Source organism: Triturus cristatus, chromosome 3_1, assembly GCF_964204655.1.
Source record: "Triturus cristatus chromosome 3_1, aTriCri1.1, whole genome shotgun sequence".
Lineage (NCBI taxonomy): Eukaryota > Metazoa > Chordata > Amphibia > Caudata > Salamandridae > Triturus > Triturus cristatus.
This window is the reverse complement of record NC_140583.1, coordinates 34,075,382-34,096,534: the sequence shown is the minus strand read 5'-3', so window position 1 is coordinate 34,096,534 and position 21,153 is coordinate 34,075,382. Positions and strand designations below refer to the sequence as shown.

The 21,153-nt window shown below is 46.9% G+C and overlaps 1 protein-coding gene across 1 annotated transcript in view; it reads right to left on the bottom strand.

Annotated features, from left to right (window-relative positions):
- Nucleotides 1-11,376, bottom strand: part of PEX16 (peroxisomal biogenesis factor 16) — a 117,710-nt gene extending 106,334 nt beyond the window's left edge. The window contains exon 1 of the mRNA XM_085646704.1: nt 11,153-11,376. Within this exon, the coding sequence (XP_085502830.1) occupies nt 11,153-11,279 (127 nt within the window). The 5' untranslated portion in view covers nt 11,280-11,376. The remainder of the gene's footprint in view (nt 1-11,152) is intronic.
- Between the last annotated feature and the right edge of the window lie 9,777 nt (nt 11,377-21,153).

Below are 21,153 nucleotides of genomic sequence, written 5' to 3'. Positions count from 1 at the left end.
GCGGCCACTCACCATCATAGGGGACTTCTATTCCTGGCTGGAGGGGACTATTATTACTATGGATGGGTGCAGTCACCTTTACACATCCACAGAGGGCGGTGACAGCGAGCACTTACCCGCTGTAGGGGATTATCACTCCTGGGTTCAGTCACCTTACTGGGTGCTATGAAGGTCAGCACACCTGCATACACCCCTTTATTGAACACCAGGGGATTGTCACTCCTGGATACACACCTCGTACACATCCAGAGGGTGGGGGTGGCTCTCCATGGTGCTAGCACTCCACTAACCCACCACTTGGGTTCCAAGGATTACCATGCCTGACTACAGACCCCCTCCTGGGCGCTAGAGGTTTGTCACCATGGATACAGCCCACCAGATCAACTAGGCGCAGAGCCACCACCATGTCCAACGCATCTCCTGGAGAAGAAGAATAGCATTCCCAGGACATCACAGAGCTATCCTGATGCCAGGTCAGGTCCACAGGACATGACTAGTTGTCTCAGGATCGGATTACTCTTGCTGCCCCTGGACTTGAAGCCCACTAAGGAGGTCTGTCTCCATAGCTGTACCCACCTACATAATCCCACAGCCTTGTACCCCACCAGCTCACACTCCAATCCCAGCTCAGGCCACAGGCAGAGCACTCCATATTGACCACCCCCTCGCCCCAGCAATATCGCCACTCCTACACCAGGCCCTAAGTCTGCAAATTTTTAACGTTCGGAGTGTGTTTACTCCGTCCTACCTGCACTTTTCTGAGGCCCGCCTAGTTTTAGCGGCCATTTTGTTGTGCCTCCCACCATTCACGGTCAGCGCTTTAGTCACTTCACGCCGTCCCCACTCAACCCTAGTTAATGGCCTCTACTCTGACGCGCAGCGGACAAGCACAGTGGCGCGCCAAAGGCGCGCCCAAGGCAAGCCCGTCTGCCCCAAGTCAGCGGCGAGGACCAGTTATGCTGCCTGAGCTGGGTCTCCTACTGGTAATGCTTTGCAACTATCGGGTGAGTTTTTAAAATCACTGCGGCCTCCCTTTTGCCCTTCAGTTAGTGCCCGCACTATGCCTTGTAATATGGACTCTGTTTGCTCGGATTGGGGTTTTACTCCGACGCCAGCACGCTCCTCTAACAATTTACCTAAAGAATCCTTGAGGGCTTCGTTCGTTAGAGCTGCCCTTATTAATGCTAGATCATTGAGGAAGCACTATATTGACGTGTTCGACCTGGTCTCTGACAATTCATTGGATTTGCTGTTTGTCACTGAGACTTGGCTGCACTCCTCATCCAACCCCATTGTTGCGCTGGCGGCACCTGCTGGCTATAAGATTCATTGTGTGGACCGCCCAGTTGGTAGAGGGGGTGGCCTGGCCGTTTTGCATAGGGATAATTGGGTTCTTCATAGCGAACCCTCCAACATTTGGGGCGAGTGTGAAGTTTTGGACTTCAGCATGCAGTTTTCAGCCCATTTCACACTAGGTGGCACCCTCATCTACCGTCTCCCTGGTCTGGCTGATGCCTTTCTGAAATCTTGTGGGGATGCGGTGGCTGAGAGAGCACTGCGTTTTTCTCGATTTTTCTGTCTGGGTGATGTGAATCTTCACCTCAATCAATTTGAGGCCGGAGACTCAGCTGACTTCCTTGGCTCCCTTCAACTGGCTCATCTTTCTCAATGGGTCACGCATCCCACCCATTAAGGGGGCCACATCTTAGACCCCATTTGCTCTAACTTCCCAATCCAGGTGGTCAAGCCCTCGCCTGTCTCCTGGTCAGACCAGTTCCTTATATGTTTTTCCTGGGAAGTTACCCAGCCTGCCGGGCTGGTTGGCTGCCATCGTCCTCCTACTTTTAGTAAAATTGACCCTCTCCAGTTCGTCAGTACTCTGGCTGCTTCCCGGCCCTCTCTTCAGCAAGACTTGGAGGGGAATGTGTCCAGGTTTACGGACTGGATCTCTGACTCGGTCCTTGCTCTTTCTGCACCTGGCCGGCCTAAGCTGGCAAGAGAGTCCCCCTCCAAACCATGGTTCTCTCCAGAGCGGAGAGTCTTGAAACATGAATGTAAATACTGGAGAGGGCATGGCGCTCTACAGGTTACTGCCCTATGGCGAAACACACACTTATATCCAAACAAAAAAGCTATTACACCGCTATAGCGGCCGCTAGAAGCTGTTATTACACTTTACGTATTGATCAGGCCAACAATCATTCTAAAGAAATGTTCTCTATTGTGCAAAGTTTTATGTCTCCCAGTGCCCAGGCTCGTGCTGCGCCAGTTTCAGAGTCCTGGTGCAATACTCTTGCTAAGTTTTTTTCTGGACAAAATTTGCATTATACAAGCTTTCTTCTCTGCCTGTACTATGGCGCCCTCGGCTCCCCCGGCTGGCCAGTCTGTAGCTGTTCTTGCCATTACCCGGTCAGCCTTTGAGCCAATAGATCTGGCCTGTACTCTTAAAATTCTTAAAGCCTTGAAGTCGGGTTCTCCAACGGATCCCTGTGCTGCTAGACTTCTGGCCGCTGTGGCAGATACTTTCAACCCAGAAGTTAATCAAATTGTTAACATGTCATTGCAGGAAGCTCTTGTCCCGGCTTCCTGGAAGCTGGCACAAATTCTCCCTCTCCTCAAGAAGCCGTCCCTTCACCCGCTGATTCCGGGTAACTATCGTCCTATCTCACTTTTGCCAAGTCTGGCTAAGGTCTGTGAGAAGGTTGTCACAAATTAACTGCCACTTTCGTCGAGGTCTCGGGTCTGCTTATTCCGGCTCAATCCGGATTCTGGGCCTCGTTTAGTACAGAATCAGCTCTGCTAGAGGTGTCAGAGGCTATTCGTGAGTGTTTGGATGCCGGCGGGAGAGCCGCATTGGTCATGCTAGATCTCTCGGCGGCATTCGGCACTGTGCCCCATTCTCTGCTCCTGGATCTCCTCTCGGAGATTGGTCTATACGGTTCTGCCGGGGGCTGGATCAGGTCCTTCCTGGAAGGCCGCTCGCAGCAGATCTGGCTGCCTCCATGTGCCTCTGTGCCCCAGCGGGTGGCCACTGAGGTCCCGTAGCGGTCATCCCTTAGTCCCCTTCTCTTTAACATCTATGTTACTCTGCTCATTTTTTTTAGCGGAGTCATTAGGGGCTAAGGTGATGGCCTATGCTGATAACACCCAGCTTCTGTTCTACTGGGGAAGGGATGATGATTCAGTTCTCTCGGCTCAACATTGTTTGTCCTCTGTTTTTCACTGGCTCGCTCAGGTGCAGCTAAAGTGTAATGAAGAGAAGTCTGAGGTCCTCTTGTACGGCGCTTTTCCTGCTAGAGGTTATGGCCCCCCAGCTTCCCCTTGCCCAGTGCAACAGGTAATACTGCTAAAAATCTGGGGGGGTTTGGTTCAATGAGAACCTTTCTTTTTCAACCCAGGTTAAGAAGCTGGTTGGGACCTGCTTCGGCACTTTGAAAGCTCTGAGGAAGTTTCTTCATCTCCTTCCAAAACCTGCTAAAGAAACGGTTGTTCGCGCATTGATCTTGCCCCGCCTGGACTATGCCAACGCACTTTATGTAGGCATGTCCAGCTACCTTTTGAATAAATTGCAGGTTATCCAAAATTCAGCCGCCAGACTGTTGCTGGGGTTATCTAGCAGGTGTAGTATGCGCGTTCACTTGCGCTCCTTACACTGGCTCCCGGTGGAGTCATGAATAAAATGTAAGACTTTGACTATTGCCCATAGAGCTCTTCATGGTTCGGGTCCTGCCTACCTACAGAACAGGTATGCTTTTTACAATCCAGTGAGACAGTTGCTGTCTTCTTCCCAACTTCTGGTGCAGACCCCTCGGTTCAAACGCCAAAGGTTTGGTGGGAGTTCCTTTGTGCGGAAAGCTGCTTTGGCATGGAGTGCCTTACCCTTGGCGCTGCGCGGCATTCAAGATCTTGTAATTTTTTTTTTTAAGTTAAAAACCTCTCTCTTCTAGCTGGTGCCCTGGTCTATGTCTCCGTTTCCCAAGTACGCGCCGGGACACTCTGTCGAGTATCCGCGCGCAAAATAAATTCATATAACATAACAAGAGTGCAGAGACGAGCAGCTAAACTGCCAACTCCTCAGAGTTACAGCCGTGAACCAGAACTGTCTCAACAAATCTAATCTACTTTCAGAAGCAGCGCCCGACCTCGCTTTCATCACTGAAACATGACAGTGAGGATTCTGCACCCACACGCCATAAAGCCATTCCGCCTGTATATCGCACCATCAACGAAAATTGTATCGGCAAGATTGGGGAAGGCCTAGCAGCCACCCACCAGCTGAGCAGCTGTGAATCCTTGGTGGTTAGATGCCACGCCAGCTTTTACTGGTTCCCTCTTCTAGATCTATAGAACACCTCCTACCAACGGAGAGTTTGAGGACAGGTTACTAGAAGCAATGTCCAAGACTATACTAATCCACCCTGACCCATACAACCTAGGTTACGTCAATACCTGGCACGACAAGATGTACTTAACAACAATCATAGCCACTATGACCAATCGCTTTTTTCGATTTATTATGACTTCCAACAAATCACATCTGGTGCAGCCCGTTCAAGGGGTCACGTCCTGGGTGTCCTATTCGCCCCACGCCCTCCTAAAGGGTCACACTGGTGACTGCTGACACAGTCACCTGGACCAACAAGAACGTTATTACCTTCAGGATCAACGCACTGATCCATTACAGCACCTCAAAGAGAGCAACAGGCATCAGCAACTCCACTGAAAACAACTGGACTGACAAACACTTAACTTCCACCCTAGAAGAACCCCAATCAATACCAGAACGTCCCACCTCCTACAAGCAGCTCTCGACTGCACTGGCCAGGTCCCTCTGAAAAATCACACCCAGGGCAGGCCTCGAGAAATGTACTCGCATTCCCGCTCTAGCAAGTCAGATTTGATCAGGGTGAGCTATTTTCACAGCCTACTGGCCCGGTCTGGCAAGACAACAGCGGCTGCCACAGTTCATTCAACAAGCATTTACAATGCAATGGTCTCGGCAATATTCTAGGTAGAGCTATTGGTATTGCTCATTATTTTTTTTTCATTTTTGTATCCCTAAATAAATGGCAGTCATTTCTATTGCCATTATTTTTTTTTTGCATATGTGATACCTATTGCATTAGCAGAGAGAGAGTGAGGTGGTGAGATAGAGAGAGAGAGAGAGGTATTGAAATAGGAGTGAGGTAGTGAGAGAGAGTGAGGTAGATAGAGAGTGAGGTAGTGAAAGAGTGAGTTAGCGAGTGAGGTATTTTCTGACGTAGTGAGATAGAAACAGTGAGTGATGTTGTGAGATAGAGGTGGCTGTCTGGCTAATTTCGAGATGAGCGCAACAACAGTTAATTAATAATTCAATATACATTAAAAAAAAAAGACTATCACCTGCCGCCCAAGCCATTCTGATAGCTTCGGGGGCCTGAAATAATCAGAACTGCCACACTTGGAGTGTGAGGGTTAGTAGTGTGTTGGTGGGGTCACTGGCAGGGGCAATGTGTGGTGCAAGCTGCAAGGGCCTCCTGACGAGAGCCTCTGCACTTTTTTGGCTACAAATTAAGTACTTCTGCTGTGCACACGGCTTAAATGGAGGGAGACATGCATGCAAGTTCCTTCCGGTAAAGGATGTGTCCGTTTTCGTCACTTTCGTGAATCGTCCCAATTTAGCGAAGTTGAAAAGTTCTACATAGAGCTTATGTAGAACTTTACACCTTCGCTAAATTGGGACTTTTACGCTTTCCCGAGGTTTGTGTTAAAAATAGGACTTTTGCAACAATGTATGTAAAAGAAATTTGCAGATTACAAGTCCGCATATATTTTCCATCTTGGCTGCGTCTGAAAAGTATCTTGTCACGTGGAGAGAAAGTTGCATGGGTGAAGGTTGGGAACCTTAAAGTCAGCGCATTGGGCAACTCAAAGGCTACGCAAGCCTCGCGCAGGCTCACGTCGCTTCCAAAGCAGGCCTACGAGGGAGCCACAGTACAGCACTTCGGGCTCGTCTGCTTCCTGACAGCGCCACGTGCTTGTCTCAGGCGTTCACCGCTGTGGGAAAAGGCACGAAAAGACGCTGGTGATTTCTGCTGGCATTTCCGCTCCCTAATAGCACCGGGAGATTCTCTCTCAGGGGGCGGCGGGGGAACTGGCAGCCGCTGACGCTTCTCATTATTTTTTATTTTGTGATTAAGCCTTACAATTTGGAAAATTGATGTCAAAATAAAATAAAAAAGTGAAATCTCTAAGCAGCACTAACAAGTAATGGATGTCAATATAACACCGTATGTGTCAGCGGCTCCCTCGCCTGTGTGATAAAAATAACAGCCTTTATCACTTACTTTAAAATAACATAAAAATATATCAAATTGTGGACACAGTTCCAGGTAGGTGTTGCTGTGCAGTGTAGGCTCCGCGGCAGCGCTCGGTAGCCCTTTCACAACACTGCCGCCATAACAAGCGCTCGGCTGTTCCCCACTTAAGCCGCTACCTCACACATATATATGGGCGACGACAACTCTGGCCCGGAGAGGGGCTCGCTGGTCCAGGAAGAGCTTTCTAGATTCTAGTGAATGCTCCCCAATATATCCAACTGGACGCTTGCAGGAGAAATGTTCAAAATCATGCACAACCTCCGCCAAAAGGTACCGTCACGTAGGTGTATCTCACTAGACATGACAGAGAAGCTTCTAGGTGTGGGTGCAAGAGCCGTAGATAGTAAGTTGGAAAGAAAACACACACCTCCGCATTTCTCCGAGGCTAAAAAGTGGAAAGAAGAGCACGGAACACGCCGCCGAATCTGAAAAAGTCGGAGCCTATTTGGAGGGACGGCTCTCTCCTCCAATGGCTGGCCTCCGTTTAGGAAGCCAGCCAATGGAGGAGAGGCAAAAAGGGAGGCGGGCTAAATAGCCACTCTAAGAAACATTAAATCTCCGGACTTCCGGTTCTGCCTTCGGCAGACCAGATGGTCCCTCGACCTAAAAAGCGTCTGAGCAATAAAGGGGTCTTTAAATCTTGCTTTTATCTTGCTACATCTGTTATTTGTTCAAAGAAAGAGGTCATACGTCACATTATGTCTTCTTACAAATTGCTGCTTATTTTATCCTGGAGATTGTGGTTTATTTTGCTTTCTCTAACTACAAAGCTAGAGGGTTTGGTAAAGTGAACCGTCTCAGAATTATGCTGGACACAATACATTTGAATAACTTGTAAGAAAACTGTACAAATATTTCAATGTATATTTAAGTCGAAAGCACATTTTTGTACTTCTGAAGTGAGATGAACATAAGGATTTAATAGGATCAAAACAAATTAGAAAAATGTACTTGGCAATCTGCACATTATAAATATTTTTGCTGAAACCCAATTTCTAAAGATTGTTTACACAATATATATATATATATATATATTCACTGAAAAAACCATAGGTTTCACACACGTTATAGTTAGGAATTAGCATTTACAAAACCTTGCAAATTCACTTAAAAAAACCATAGGTTTCACACATGTTATAGTTAGCTGGACATTTCACTCGTGAAAAACCATTGAAATTCCCCCGTTATAGTTAGTGCAGGCAACTATAACTCACGCGACCGTAATCCTCTGCTGATGACGTCAGATATTACATCACTGTATTTAGACACTTATTTACCCATGTCTTCTTCCATTAATTTTTAGCTATACATATATTACAAATATTTTTTTTTCAGAAAGACACATATGTAATCAGTGATGTAATATCTGACGTCATCAGCAGAGGATTGTGGTCCCGTGAGTTATAGTTGCCTGCACTAACTATAACGGGGGAATTTCAATGTTTTTTCACGAGTGAAATGTCCAGCTAACTATAACATGTGTGAAACCTATGGTTTTTTAAGTGAATTTGCAAGGTTTTTTAAATGCTAATTCCTAACTATAACGTGTGTGAAACCTATGGTTTTTTCAGTGAATTTGTACGTTTTTTTTAAATGCTAAGTTACGTATTTATTTTTTTAAGGTTTTTCACCGTGCGCGTACCGTACGCGCGCGGTGCGCTTCGCGCACCCACATTACGCAGTTTGCGGAATTTTTCCGTTTCTACCGTACGCACACGCTACGCGTACTCTGCGATTTTTCGCAAAAAAATTAAAGGAAATTTTGGCCCTTGGGGGTCCTTCTGGGACCCCCTGACTAAGGCTAGGGGGTCAGGAACTGTCCACCCTGCCCCCTTTTCACGTTCTCCACCTTTGTTTTTCACCCTCTCAGAGTGCGAGAGACAAAATGGCGGCCGACACTTCCTGGTTTCTAGATATATATATGCTTTTAAATGCTATTTTCTCAGGAAATACTGAACAGATTTACACCAGACCTGCAAAAGGAACATCCCTGACCTGGGGACTACCTCTCTGCCAAATTTCAAGTAATTCTGTTCAGCCGTTCGGGCTGTAGCTTGGACTAAATGTCCTATGGAAAAATGCATGGGGAAAACGCGTTTTGGGACCCCCCCTTTTTCTCAGCCCCCGTTTGACAAATCCCCCCCGAGACTTTCAGGGAAGGAGCGGAGCGCCCCACCTATTTTGAAAATTTCGCGAGGATTCGTCAATCGGCGCCAAAGTTATTCCAAATAGAATGTTGCGGATTTCCTATGGAAACACGATCCTAACTAGAACTATCTACTGGTAGATATTATATATATATATATATATATATATAGTGTTTTCATTAAAACTGCAGGTCAGTGGGAATGTTTGTGGCTGTTTCAATGGAAATGTGCTAATATATTTACTAGATGTGAGAGTTTTAAAATATGCACCGAGTAACATTTCTGCCCGATAACAATGCTATTAGTGAACTAAAAGGCAAGGCAGGGGTCGTGGAAAACCTAGACGTGGACTAGATTTGTATTAATCTACATAGAGTAAACGTTTAGACTGTCAAATTAAACAAAGGAGTTTCTGTGTAAGGGTGGACGGTAAATTCTGCTCTGCCAGTGGAGTTTTGCCCACCCAGATTTATGCTTGTAATGTGGACTTTCCTCAAAACTCCACCAACCGCTGTGTGGCAGAGTTGTTTTAGGGCAGTTAGCCAACGGTAACTATATAAGAGTTAACTGGTGTCCCCCTGGCGTGATTTTCGTGCGTCAGCACAGCACTCGGTGAGATTTTCTCAATGCAGGCAGTCGCGACAGTCCGCAGGCGAGAAAGCTGCAGTTCAAGAAGATTATCTACTCGAGCAACAGCAAGGAAGCTGCGCCCTCTGGTGCACTGCATGGTGCCATTGCAAAAGCAAGGAAGCTGCGCCCTCTGGTGTGCTGCATGGTGCCATCACAACAGCAAGGAAGCTGCGCCCTCTGGTGCGCTGCATGGTGCCATCACAACAGCAAGGAAGCTGCGCCCTCTGGTGCGCTGCATGGTGCCATCGCAACAGCAAGGAAGCTGCGCCCTCTGGTGCGCTGCATGGTGCCATCGCAACAGCAAGGAAGCTGCGCCCTCTGGTGCGCTGCATGGTGCCATCGCAACAGCAAGGAAGCTGCGCCCACTGGAGTGCTGCATGGTGCCATCGCAACAGCAAGAAAGCTGCGCCCACTGGTGCGCTGCATGGTGCCATTCGCGCCAATTTTGCAGCACGGAACAAGGTTCTGGTGGTAAAAATCAGTGCGACGTGCCAATTTCGCCTGCTCACAGAACTCCGTGGAGTTTTCATGTAGCTCTGCAGAATCCTGTCGCGTGAAACTCTGCGAGTTTCGCCCACCCCTATTTTTGTACAGCCAACATGCTCAACTCACACTTTTGCAGGTGCTATTGTATGTAAAAAATAAGAAAGATGTGACTCAGTGAAATAAAATATGTGCTTAGGATCACACAATTTTAGACAAGTTTATGGGTCAAACGCATTACAGTGAGGTCGAGTAAGTTACTCAATCACTACACCTGCAGATCTGGTAATATTTCTCAGATTTTTTTAGGCCTGCGGGGTTAAGGTCAAGAAGAAATCCACATGCCTTAATAACAAGATAGGCAAATATGCCTACAAGGAGGCCCTCAATATGCAGCCCTACTCCACATGTATGACTGATGCGGAGGGCCCATCAAGGACCCTAGCTGCATTCTTCAATCCAGAGTGCTAAAACGCAGACGTGGCACCAACGCAAGCTACTATGACCAAATCTCAATGTCTCCAAAGCTGGAGACAAGATCTATGTAGACTCCTCCTACACCACACAATCACCCCTAAGATGGTCGCCACCAACCTCCCATCTCCCACCACCTTTAGCGTCTCCTATGAGACAGAATTCTACATAATCAAAGCAATCAACCAACGAGATTGGCGGCAGGCCTAGCTTCCTAAAATCTTCAAGATGCGTTCTGCACAACCTGCACATGGGAGAACTACAAGCATACTACACAAGTCCTTAGAACATTTTAAAACGTTAATAAACTTCCCCTATACTTTACCAAAGCGAGATCTCCACCTACATGTCAAAAATTACGAGTAGTAACTTTACATTTGGAAATTAAGTGGACATGTAAGCTTATGTTCTGTAGTAAATGCACACTGCAAAACGGTGACCAGCTTATAGTACTTACGACAAAGTGTAAGAGTAAAGTTACACGTAGATTTACTCACTTACAAGTTAACCTCTGTGAATAGGCTGTATCTACAGGCACTGTGCACTCGCTTCACCCACATGCATTGGTGACCCACAGAAGCAGAGGGGACTCATGCCCCGTGTGCCCCCAGCCCGCCCCGGCCTCTTGGCACAGACTTATGAAGATGTTTGTCACCCACATCAGCAGGTGTTTGAGGCACGTGAGCACAGATGTGCAAATGCACAAGCACTGTGCACTCGCTTCACCCACATGCACTGGGGGACTCATGCCCCGTGTGCCCCTAGCCCTCCCCGTCTTCTTGGCACAGACTTATGAAGAGGTTTGTCACCCACATCAGCAGGTATTTGTGGCACGTGAGCACAGATGTGCTGCACCACGCACAGGTGACAGGTGCCATGTGCCCTGGGGGCACTCGGAGCGCCCTGGGCGCGTGCACGGGTCACCTACAGGCGATGTGCCCGCGTGCACAGGCGCCTTCACGACACATTCACGGTGCTATGCGCTTCGAGGCACTGTACTGACGTGCACGAGCCATGCAGATGTGCCCGCGCGTCGGCAGGGTGGGCGCGCACACTCACTGGCCAGCAGGTAGGACAGCGCGCGCACGGCGCCCTCGAACTGCGCAGCCGCGCCCGGGTTCTGCGCCACGTAGTCCTGGTAGCGCCTCGACAGGAGCAGCAGCCTCTTGGCGCAGTGCACAGCCATAGCTCCGGCAGGGCAGCCTGCACCCTGGACTCACACGGCACTTCCTGTTCCTGCATCCGGGGCCTGAGAGGAGGGGTGGGCGGGGCCACAAGGGGGAGGCGTGGGGTGGAGGAGGCGGCGCCATCCACCGTGGGAGAGAGGAGGCCCAGAGGGAGCAGGGGAGGCTGGAGGTGGAGACAGGGCTTTAAGTGGGGGCGGGGCTCTCAAAGGGGCGTGGCCGATGGATTTAAAGGCGTAGTTTAACAAGTGCGCTACAAATCTGTGTTCATCTCAGTTTGCCGCCCACCTGGTAATGTGCTGCTTCTGTCAATGCAACCACATATATAACACAACAAGTAACATTATACCTACAAGAAACCAGGAATATTGGCTGTGCCAGTGGTTGTCAGCTGCAAAAGATAAAGAAGCAACAACTAAGGCTTCATTCATAGAATAGAAGATTGAAAATGCTTCAGCTCTGAAATGATGAAACTTTGAAAGAACGATTTGTAGAGATGCGCTCTAGCGTTTCGAGCGCCCCAGTGCATGCTGGGTAGAGGCGTGGCTTCGGGACTCGGCGCGAAGAGACAGGCGAGCGGCGGTGTTCCCGGCGCGCGGTCTGAAAGAATTACCTTTCAAAACGAACGACAGTGCCAGGGTCATTTGTGTAGGAAGTAGCAACATTACAATGGCGACGAGGCTGAGATGAGACCAGTGCAAAGCCCAGGCACCTCGTGAAGAGAAACCGAGCGTGGCAGAGGTACACCATCCTCGCCGGGAAGTGGGGAAAACAGTCCAGAGCGCCCCCGGCACCCCAAGGTCGCAGCTTGCAGAAGGAGCGACGAGCAGGCGAACAAAAACGCGCAAGAGGTGAGATCCACAGGAAGAGACCCCAGAAGTACAGGAGACCTGTCCGGGTAGCAGAGGCAACACACCGAAGGCACCGGGCACACCCACGGCAGGGGCTACACCTGGGAGAATCATCACCGGGCGTCACAGAGGCAACCGGCACCGAAGTGCGCCAAAAGACACGGGAAGCAGGAGAAAGTACTAGGCGGCAACAACACAGCACAGAGTGCCGACAGAAGCGACTCAGGCCCCAATAGAGAAGAGAACAACAGACCTGGCGACCCCAGGGGCATCGAAGAGGGGGCCAGGCAGCCTTTCGCCCACGCAAGCAGGCAGCTCAGGAGAAAGACAGGCTCCAGGGAGTCCACCAGAGACAGACGACAGAAGGAGCGCAGCCCAAGACGAGAGGGGCAGGATGTGCGCGCAGACGACGTCCCTCACCAACTTAGTGCCCTTCCTACCCAAAAGAGGAGACCCAGCAGTGCCCTGGGAAGACTGGAAACGATATTTCCTGAACTATATTGAAGCCCTAGAAGAAGAAGGCGAAGGGGAGTTCTCCAGTGCGAGGAAAAAGAAAATACTACTGCACAGCCTAGGCCCAGAGGGCTTCAGGGTATACGACAGCTTGGTAAAGAAGACCAGACCTGCGACGGACACAGAAGTGTTCCAACACGCGCTGGAAGATCTAGACGCTCACTACAGGCCAGTGGTGTGCACGGCCATTGACAGGTGCAATTTCTTCCAGAGAAAACAGAACAAGGGAGAGTCCGTAGATGAGTATGTTGCGGCGTTACAGAAGATGGCAGTAACCTGTAAATTCGGCGCACTTCACGACGAACTCATCAGGGACCAGATCATCATGCACACAACCAACACAGCCATACAGGAGAAACTATGGGTCAATGGGGATGCTCCGCTAAAGGAAGTGGTGGCGTTAGTGAAGAAGGCAGAACTATCTAAACGGTGCGCAGAAGCGGCCAGAAGAGAGGGCAGCGAACGCACGCCAGTCTGCAGGGTAACAGACAGAGGCAGACCAGACGCTCCGAAACAGCAGACACCAAGCAGTACGAGGGATCAGAAGAAGTTCCCTCAGAAGACTATGAAGAACCAGAAGCCACAGGGAGAACGGAAAATTATGTGCTACCGGTGCGGCAGCCAATCACATCAAGGCGACAACAAAGTGTGTCCCGCGTTTCGCGCCAAGTGCGCATACTGCAACATAATGGGGCACTACGAAAAAGTATGCAGGCGCAAGCACAACAGGGCGGATGTGAAGTTCGTGGCACAAGAACCCGAGGGGGAAGAGGAACCCCAAGAAGAAGAAGAGGACGAGGTCTTATGCATTGACGATCAAGTCTTGGGAGTGAATTGCACACGAACCAAGAAACCAGAGTTACAGATGAAGATTGGAGGGGTACAAGTGCACATAGTGGCAGACTCGGGCTCCCCATACACGATCATTCAAAGCGCCATATGGGAAAACAAATTTGTTTCCAAGGTCGGGGATAAACTACTACCCACCGACATCCATCCGGTCACGTTCACCGGAGAACCCATACCCATGGTAGGACATCGGAAGTTGACGTTCGAGTTCAAAGGACGCAGAGCAGAAGGGAAGCTGTACGTGGCAGAGAAAGGACCCTCTGTACTGGGGTGGATGGACCAAGGGAACTTGGGAATACAACTCAATCCAGGAGGCTCCAAACAAGTACTACTGATAGAAACAAACCAAAAGAAAGAAGAGGGCAAGTGCTGGAGCAAGATCAGCGTTTTGTCCAGTAACAGTTTTCACAAAAGTACATGAACCACGCTTATTTGCACAACTGTCTTTTATGTGGATTAGCTGCGAGTGACTTCTTTTTACTCAGTCAGTGCCCTTCAATTTCTGGTGCTTTGCAGCAGTTGTAAGATCCTATTAGTTTCTCATAGCTCAAATGGGTGTAATTTCTGATATTTATATGATTCCCTTGTCTTCATTGTGCTCGTGAGAAACTGTCACTCAGTCATTGAATGTCACTCATAATTGCACTGAAATTTTGAAAATGTGACACATAAGCAATCAGAAACCTTGGTAGCTAGGAACCGTCTCAGCACTTGCTTTATAGAACTGCTGGTGCTGAGCACCAGGAGGACCTGGCCAACTTTAAGCCCTGGGAGATGGAGACAATCACAGAACCAGCAGTGACCAAGGGGGAGCTGTCAGGGGTGTACTATGAAGGGAGACAGTGCTGGAAATAGAAACAAGTTCTGAAAGAGGCAACAGATCTTGCCTGAGGAACCAATGGTCTTTGCCAATGGTTTTTAACCTTGCTGTACGGCATCCCCGGCGCTGTGCAGCATGCTGAAAAATAAGTTAGCACGCATTGGGCAAAGCCAATAGGTTTCAGCAATGGCGGAGATCCAAGTTATTGGCGTTGTCAGTGGTATAGGTTGCATAGGATTCAATAGGAACACATTTTCTATAGAAGTCCACAGAGAAATCCAGTCTATGGAATATGTACTTTTGCGTGCATTGCGCTGGTTGAGACTTCTCTCATACTGTATTCCCTCGTGAGGGTTACCATTATCAATTAAATAGATAGTAATAGAAAAATAATATGTTCATTTTGAAGATCTTGGCCACCACTAGGCATTGAATGACAATAGCATATCGTCATCGGCAGCATTCTTGAAAGTGATCTCCAGGATGGGCGCGGTATTAGAATGCGTTTCAGCAGTCATCAAAGCTGAAGCCGCTTGTGTAGTACACACAGGAGGGCCGTAGTCCTACTTCCGTGTTGTTGCACAGGTGTTCTGCAGGAGGGATGATGCCACTGACTTTGATGAGGACAAGTATGAAGAGTGGCTGGTGGAGTCCATCAGGTTGTGAGTAATGAGGGCGCCCGGTGTGAGAGATTCATGGAAGGGATACTTGTGCGCGACAGTAGGGGCGGAGGAGTTTGTCATCACCAGGGGAGAGGGGTCTGCCTCTCCTAAAAAGTGGAAGTGGGTTGGTGTACTGAGGTAATAAGCAGGGGGAGGGCTCTTTTCCTAGACCAAAAACATGCCAAAAAAAACGGACGCACCGCATTAAAGTTCACAAACTGCTAGTTAAAAGAGATGCACAGTGTAATGCTGCAGAGCCATTCTGTTTGGACGCCTCTGTGCATCAGCACATTGGAGAATGGAGCACAAAGACACAGTTGTGCGTCGTTATAACTACGCAGTTTTGCGTCATCATAACTGTCCAGAGAGCTCCAACCTGTAGACCAGGTTGTCTATTGTATAGCAACATTTACATAATGCTTACTACCCACTTGTGTGTCGCTGAAGCGCTTGTGTGCATGGATAGCATGTTCCATCGAATAGGGCGTCGTTGGAAGTGTAATAACAACCAAAAGTAACCTGGGTCAAAAGATAAGAGCCAAATAATGCTATGAACAACACTCAAAAGGAGAGAGAAAGCACATGTGAGTGATACCATCGATGTTGAATCCCATCAGCCACTATAAATAGCGCATATCATCATGTAGGATTCAACCATACACACAACTCTAGTGCTAGAGATATGTGTGGTGTATGGAGCCAGGGAAAGGCAAACAAGTTCACAGAATTCTCAGGCCCTGGTATAGTATGATGTCGCTAATAAATGATTGAAAGTGGCAAATGGTCTTGAAGCAGTGCAAAAACAAACAGAGTGAGTGCAGATGTTAAAAACAGCTACTGGGTCAGTCCCACAATTTATTCATGACTGACCGAGTGGTGTGATTAAAAACAGTGCTGGAGGCAGTTTGAAAAAATAACTGCTATTGTCCCAAAGATGGTCTACATGTTTCAGCCATAATGATTGAATGTCAATCTGGCTTTCGTCAGGACCAGATCTAAAAGCTACTGCTAATCGGTGTAGTAATCCAAACAGAGAAAGAAAAAGAAAGATACGACCTACTTGAATGGAAGTATTGAAACACTCCCGAATATACATGGAGTAAGTAACAAATCCTAAAACAGAAAAAGATTGTCAATGACAAAAACTGTGATGGAAAACAACAATAGACAACAACAACGTGGTTCACAGGCTTTTTCTTAATATTAATGTGAAAGTACTATTTGCGTTGAAAAGGCTCTCATTGTCAGTTAAACTAACTATGTTGTGACTAACATTTATAACAAATCAGCTAAATGCCAAAATTGATACTACCAACAAGAACACTTAATTGGTAAAGTGCTTACCCCTCAACGTAGGGGGTCACGCCTCACCCCACCTGGCATCCGCTCAGATGAACGAGGCCCCGCTCTGTTTTGGAACAAACGGGTATAGTGACGTACATACCAGGCAGAAGTTGCTGGTCTGATAAAATAAAGTCTCTACGCTAGTTATCCTAACGATAGGGACATGGCTAGGAACAAACAAATGACTAATAAGTAAAAGGCTATTTTGATCTTGGCTGTGGATGTCATAAGCCAAATAGCGGGGGCGCTCGTATAATTATCACAGGAAACAGGAGCGCCGCTTATTGTGCCTCAAGGTCAGACTCAGAAATGATAACAGAATCCACTGTATTAACAAAAGGAGTGGCTATGGCAGTATAAACGTGCAGTTGATGATGTCAAACCACAAGTATAGAGGAAACAGGAGCACCGCTTAATGTGCCTCAAGGTCAGACTCAGAAATGATAACAGAATCCACTGTATTAACAAAAGGAGTGGCTATGGCAGTATAAACGTGCAGTTGATGATGTCAAACCACAAGTATAGAGACAAACACAACGCATCTACTAAGCGCTTACCTTTCCGTCGGTACCTCCGGCTAAAGTGAGCTGGACGAGGAGGCACCGGCGTCGGTGTATAGCGCACGTAAATAGACGCGCGTCTCAATGACGCGTACATCAGCGTCTGAAAGGGCTTCTGGTCCTTGAAGTATCGTATCAATTGTTAGAAGCCTGAAGCCTAAACGATCTCGTGTGAAATCAAAACTAAGATGACATTCGAGTTCGTATAAATACGAGAAAGGGCTAGGAGATGTGTCGGCAGTAATTGCTGATACTGACAATTCAACACCAAATATTCATTATTATTTCTTGAATGGATGAAGTTAGTTATTCTACGGAGAATAAACATGGGAATGTGTGTAGTCTATAGCTCACTAGAAAATGAAAGAGCTGAGTGACAAAACATGTAGACCAGTGAGGCCATGCATCATTAAACCTTGAAATAAGGAGTAGATTTTGTCGTGTGGTGACTCATGAATGTAATGTAGTCTACTCGAAACTTCAAAAAAGGATTGAACTGATAAACGGTACAATCCTTGATATCGCCAACCGGTCACAAAATGGAAAAATGTCCGCCACAGGTAATACAGGCTAGTCCACGGTATATCATCGTTTAGCCCCTGTGTGTCACTATGGAGTAAATAAATCTATTTCTGTTCTTTTCTGAAAAGGAATCGGGCAGTATCACTGACATGTGGAGGAATAAACGGCTGTTCTAGCACCGTCCATTGAAGTTCCTCTGCTTTGTGTTGGAAAGTAAGGAAGTGTTGAGTCAATTTGGTCGCTTGTTTCTTACATCGGATGGTGCTCTTGTGTTCATTGATGCGAAGCTTTATTTTGCGAGTCGTCATTCCGACATACCTCAATGAACAAGGGCAGGTGATGAGATATATAACTCGTTCAGAGTTACAATTAGTATGTTTGGTTAAAGCCCAAGGTCTCTGTGTCCCAATATCGATCTCTTTGGTTGGAGCAGTCTGTGGACAGGCGGTGCATGTGCCACAGGGAAAATGTCCTTGCACCTTCGGTAAATCCCATAAAGTATTTGTTCTGGCAGATGGGATGATTTTTGGTCGAGTGTGCACTAGAGTATCTCGTAAGTTGGTGCCTCTTTTGTAAGAGAAAAGGGGACTAGGAAGAGTACCTTTGCTGATATTGAGAATCGACCAATGTCTGCGTATGCTTCTTTGAATATGGTTCGTCTGAGTACAGAAAGTGTGTACGAACGTCAGCCTCGACAAAGGTGTCTTGGTTACAGGAGGCTCCAATAAGGCATCTCGATTATTATTCAATGCTCTCTTCATTGCCTTCTTTACTAGATGTGAGGGATATTGACGTTGTTGCAGCTGCACCGAAAGATTGTGGGCATGCTTACGGAAATTTTGCGTATCCGAACAATTTCTGCGGAGCCGCAGAAACTGTCCTACCGGCAAATTCTCTCGTAATGCTCTGGGATGAAAACTTTGATAAGTGAGCAATGAGTTCCGGGCCATAGGTTTTGTGTACAACTCGCAACCTAATCCACCATCTATAGGATAGATGCAAATATCCAAGAAAGATAATTTTGCTTTACTATATTCTATGGTGAACTTGAGAAATGGATTTTGATTGTTCAACCAGTCATGGAACTCTGAGACCTGTAGGGTGGTGCCTCTAAAGATGACAAAAATATCATCAATGTAGCGTTTCCACACTCTAATTTGGTCTCGGAAGGGATTTGTAGAGTTGAGTATGTGATTCTCTTCGAACACGTGAACATACAGATTGGCTAACGAAGGGGCAAAAATACTCCCCATCGAAGTTCCTGACACTTGAAGGTATAGTTTGTCTTCAAACTTGAAAAAGTTTTCAGTCATTGCCAATCTTGCACATTCCATGACGAAGGGTGTGGGTGTCATGATTTCTGAATCCTGGAGACTAATTTCTAGTAATGTACGTATAACCTCAAGTGTCTCAAGTTGTGGAATAGCTGTGTACAGTGATTCAATGTCAAAAGACACAAGATAATCTTGGTCTACATCAAATGTTGTTACTGACAACAGTCTCAGGACGTCCTTTGTATCTTGAAGATAAGTGGGCATCTTCTTGACTAGAGGGGGGTCTCTGTGTTTTGTGGATTTTTGGCAAGGTGTAGAAATAGGGCACAATTGGATATTTCGTAGTCAGAAAATCTGCTTCATTGGAAGTAATCCAACCTTCCAATGAAGCAGATTTTCAGAGACCCCCACCAGGACGCCCTATTATATCAGGAATAGGCTCCCTGTTGGAACCTCTGTCTACGTTTGTTGATTTTTTCTTAAAACCTCTAGTCAAGAAGATGCCCACTTATCTTCAAGATACAAAGGACGTCCTGAGACTGTTGTCAGTAACAACATTTGATGTAGACCAAGATTATCTTGTGTCTTTTGACATTGAATCACTGTACACAGCTATTCCACAACTTGAGACACTTGAGGTTATACGTACATTACTAGAAATTAGTCTCCAGGATTCAGAAATCATGATACCCACACCCTTCGTCATGGAATGTGCAAGATTGGCAATGACTGAAAACTTTTTCAAGTTCGAAGACAAACTATACCTTCAAGTGTCAGGAACTTCGATGGGGAGTATTTTTGCCCCTTCGTTAGCCAATCTGTATGTTCACGTGTTCGAAGAGAATCACATACTCAACTCTACAAATCCCTTCCGAGACCAAATTAGAGTGTGGAAACGCTACATTGATTATATTTTTGTCATCTTTAGAGGCACCACCCTACAGGTCTCAGAGTTCTATGACTGGTTGAACAATCAAAATCCATTTCTCAAGTTCACCATAGAATATAGTAAAGCAAAATTATCTTTCTTGGATATTTGCATCTATCCTATAGATGGTGGATTAGGTTGCGAGTTGTACACAAAACCTATGGCCCGGAACTCATTGCTCACTTATCAAAGTTTTCATCCCAGAGCATTACGAGAGAATTTGCCGGTAGGACAGTTTCTGCGGCTCCGCAGAAATTGTTCGGATACGCAAAATTTCCGTAAGCATGCCCACAATCTTTCGGTGCAGCTGCAACAACGTCAATATCCCTCACATCTAGTAAAGAAGGCAATGAAGAGAGCATTGAATAATAATCGAGATGCCTTATTGGAGCCTCCTGTAACCAAGACACCTTTGTCGAGGCTGACGTTCGTACACACTTTCTGTACTCAGACGAACCATATTCAAAGAAGCATACGCAGACACTGGTCGATTCTCAATATCGGCAAAGGTACTCTTCCTAGTCCCCTTTTCTCTTACAAAAGAGGCACCAACTTACGAGATACTCTAGTGCACACTCGACCCAAAATCATCCCATCTGCCAGAACAAATAGTTTATGGGATTTACCGAAGGTGCAAGGACATTTTCCCTGTGGCACATGCACCGCCTGTCCACAGACTGCTCCAACCAAAGAGATCGATATTGGGACACAGAGACCTTGGGCTTTAACCAAACATACTTATTGTAACTCTGAACGAGTTATATATCTCATCACCTGCCCTTGTTCATTGAGGTATGTCGGAATGACGACTCGCAAAATAAAGCTTCGCATCAATGAACACAAGAGCACCATCCGATGTAAGAAACAAGCGACCAAATTGACTCAACACTTGCTTACTTTCCAACACAAAGCAGAGGAACTTCAATGGACGGTGCTAGAACAGCCGTTTATACCTCCACATGTCAGTGATATTGCCCGATTCCTTTTCAGAAAAGAACAGAAATGGATTTATTTACTCCATAGTGACACACAGGGGCTAAACGATGATATACCGTGGACTAGCCTGTAATACCTGTGGCGGACATTTTTCCATTTTGTGACGGGTTGGCGATATCAAGGATTGTACCGTTTATCAGTTCAATCCTTTTTTGAAGTTTCGAGTAGACTACATTACATTCATGAGTCACCACACGACAAAATCTACTCCTTATTTCAAGGTTTAATGATTCATGGCCTCACTGGTCTACATGTTTTGTCACTCAGCTCTTTCATTTTCTAGTGAGCTATAGACTACACACATTCCCATGTTTATTCACCGTAGAATAACTAACTTCATCCATTCAAGAAATAATAATGAATATTTGGTGTTGAATTGTCAGTATCAGCAATTACTGCCGACACATCTCCTAGCCCTTTCTCGTATTTATACGAACTCGAATGTCATCTTAGTTTTGATTTCACACGAGATCGTTTAGGCTTCAGGCTTCTAACAATTGATACGATACTTCAAGGACCAGAAGCCCTTTCAGACGCTGATGTTCGCGTCATTGAGA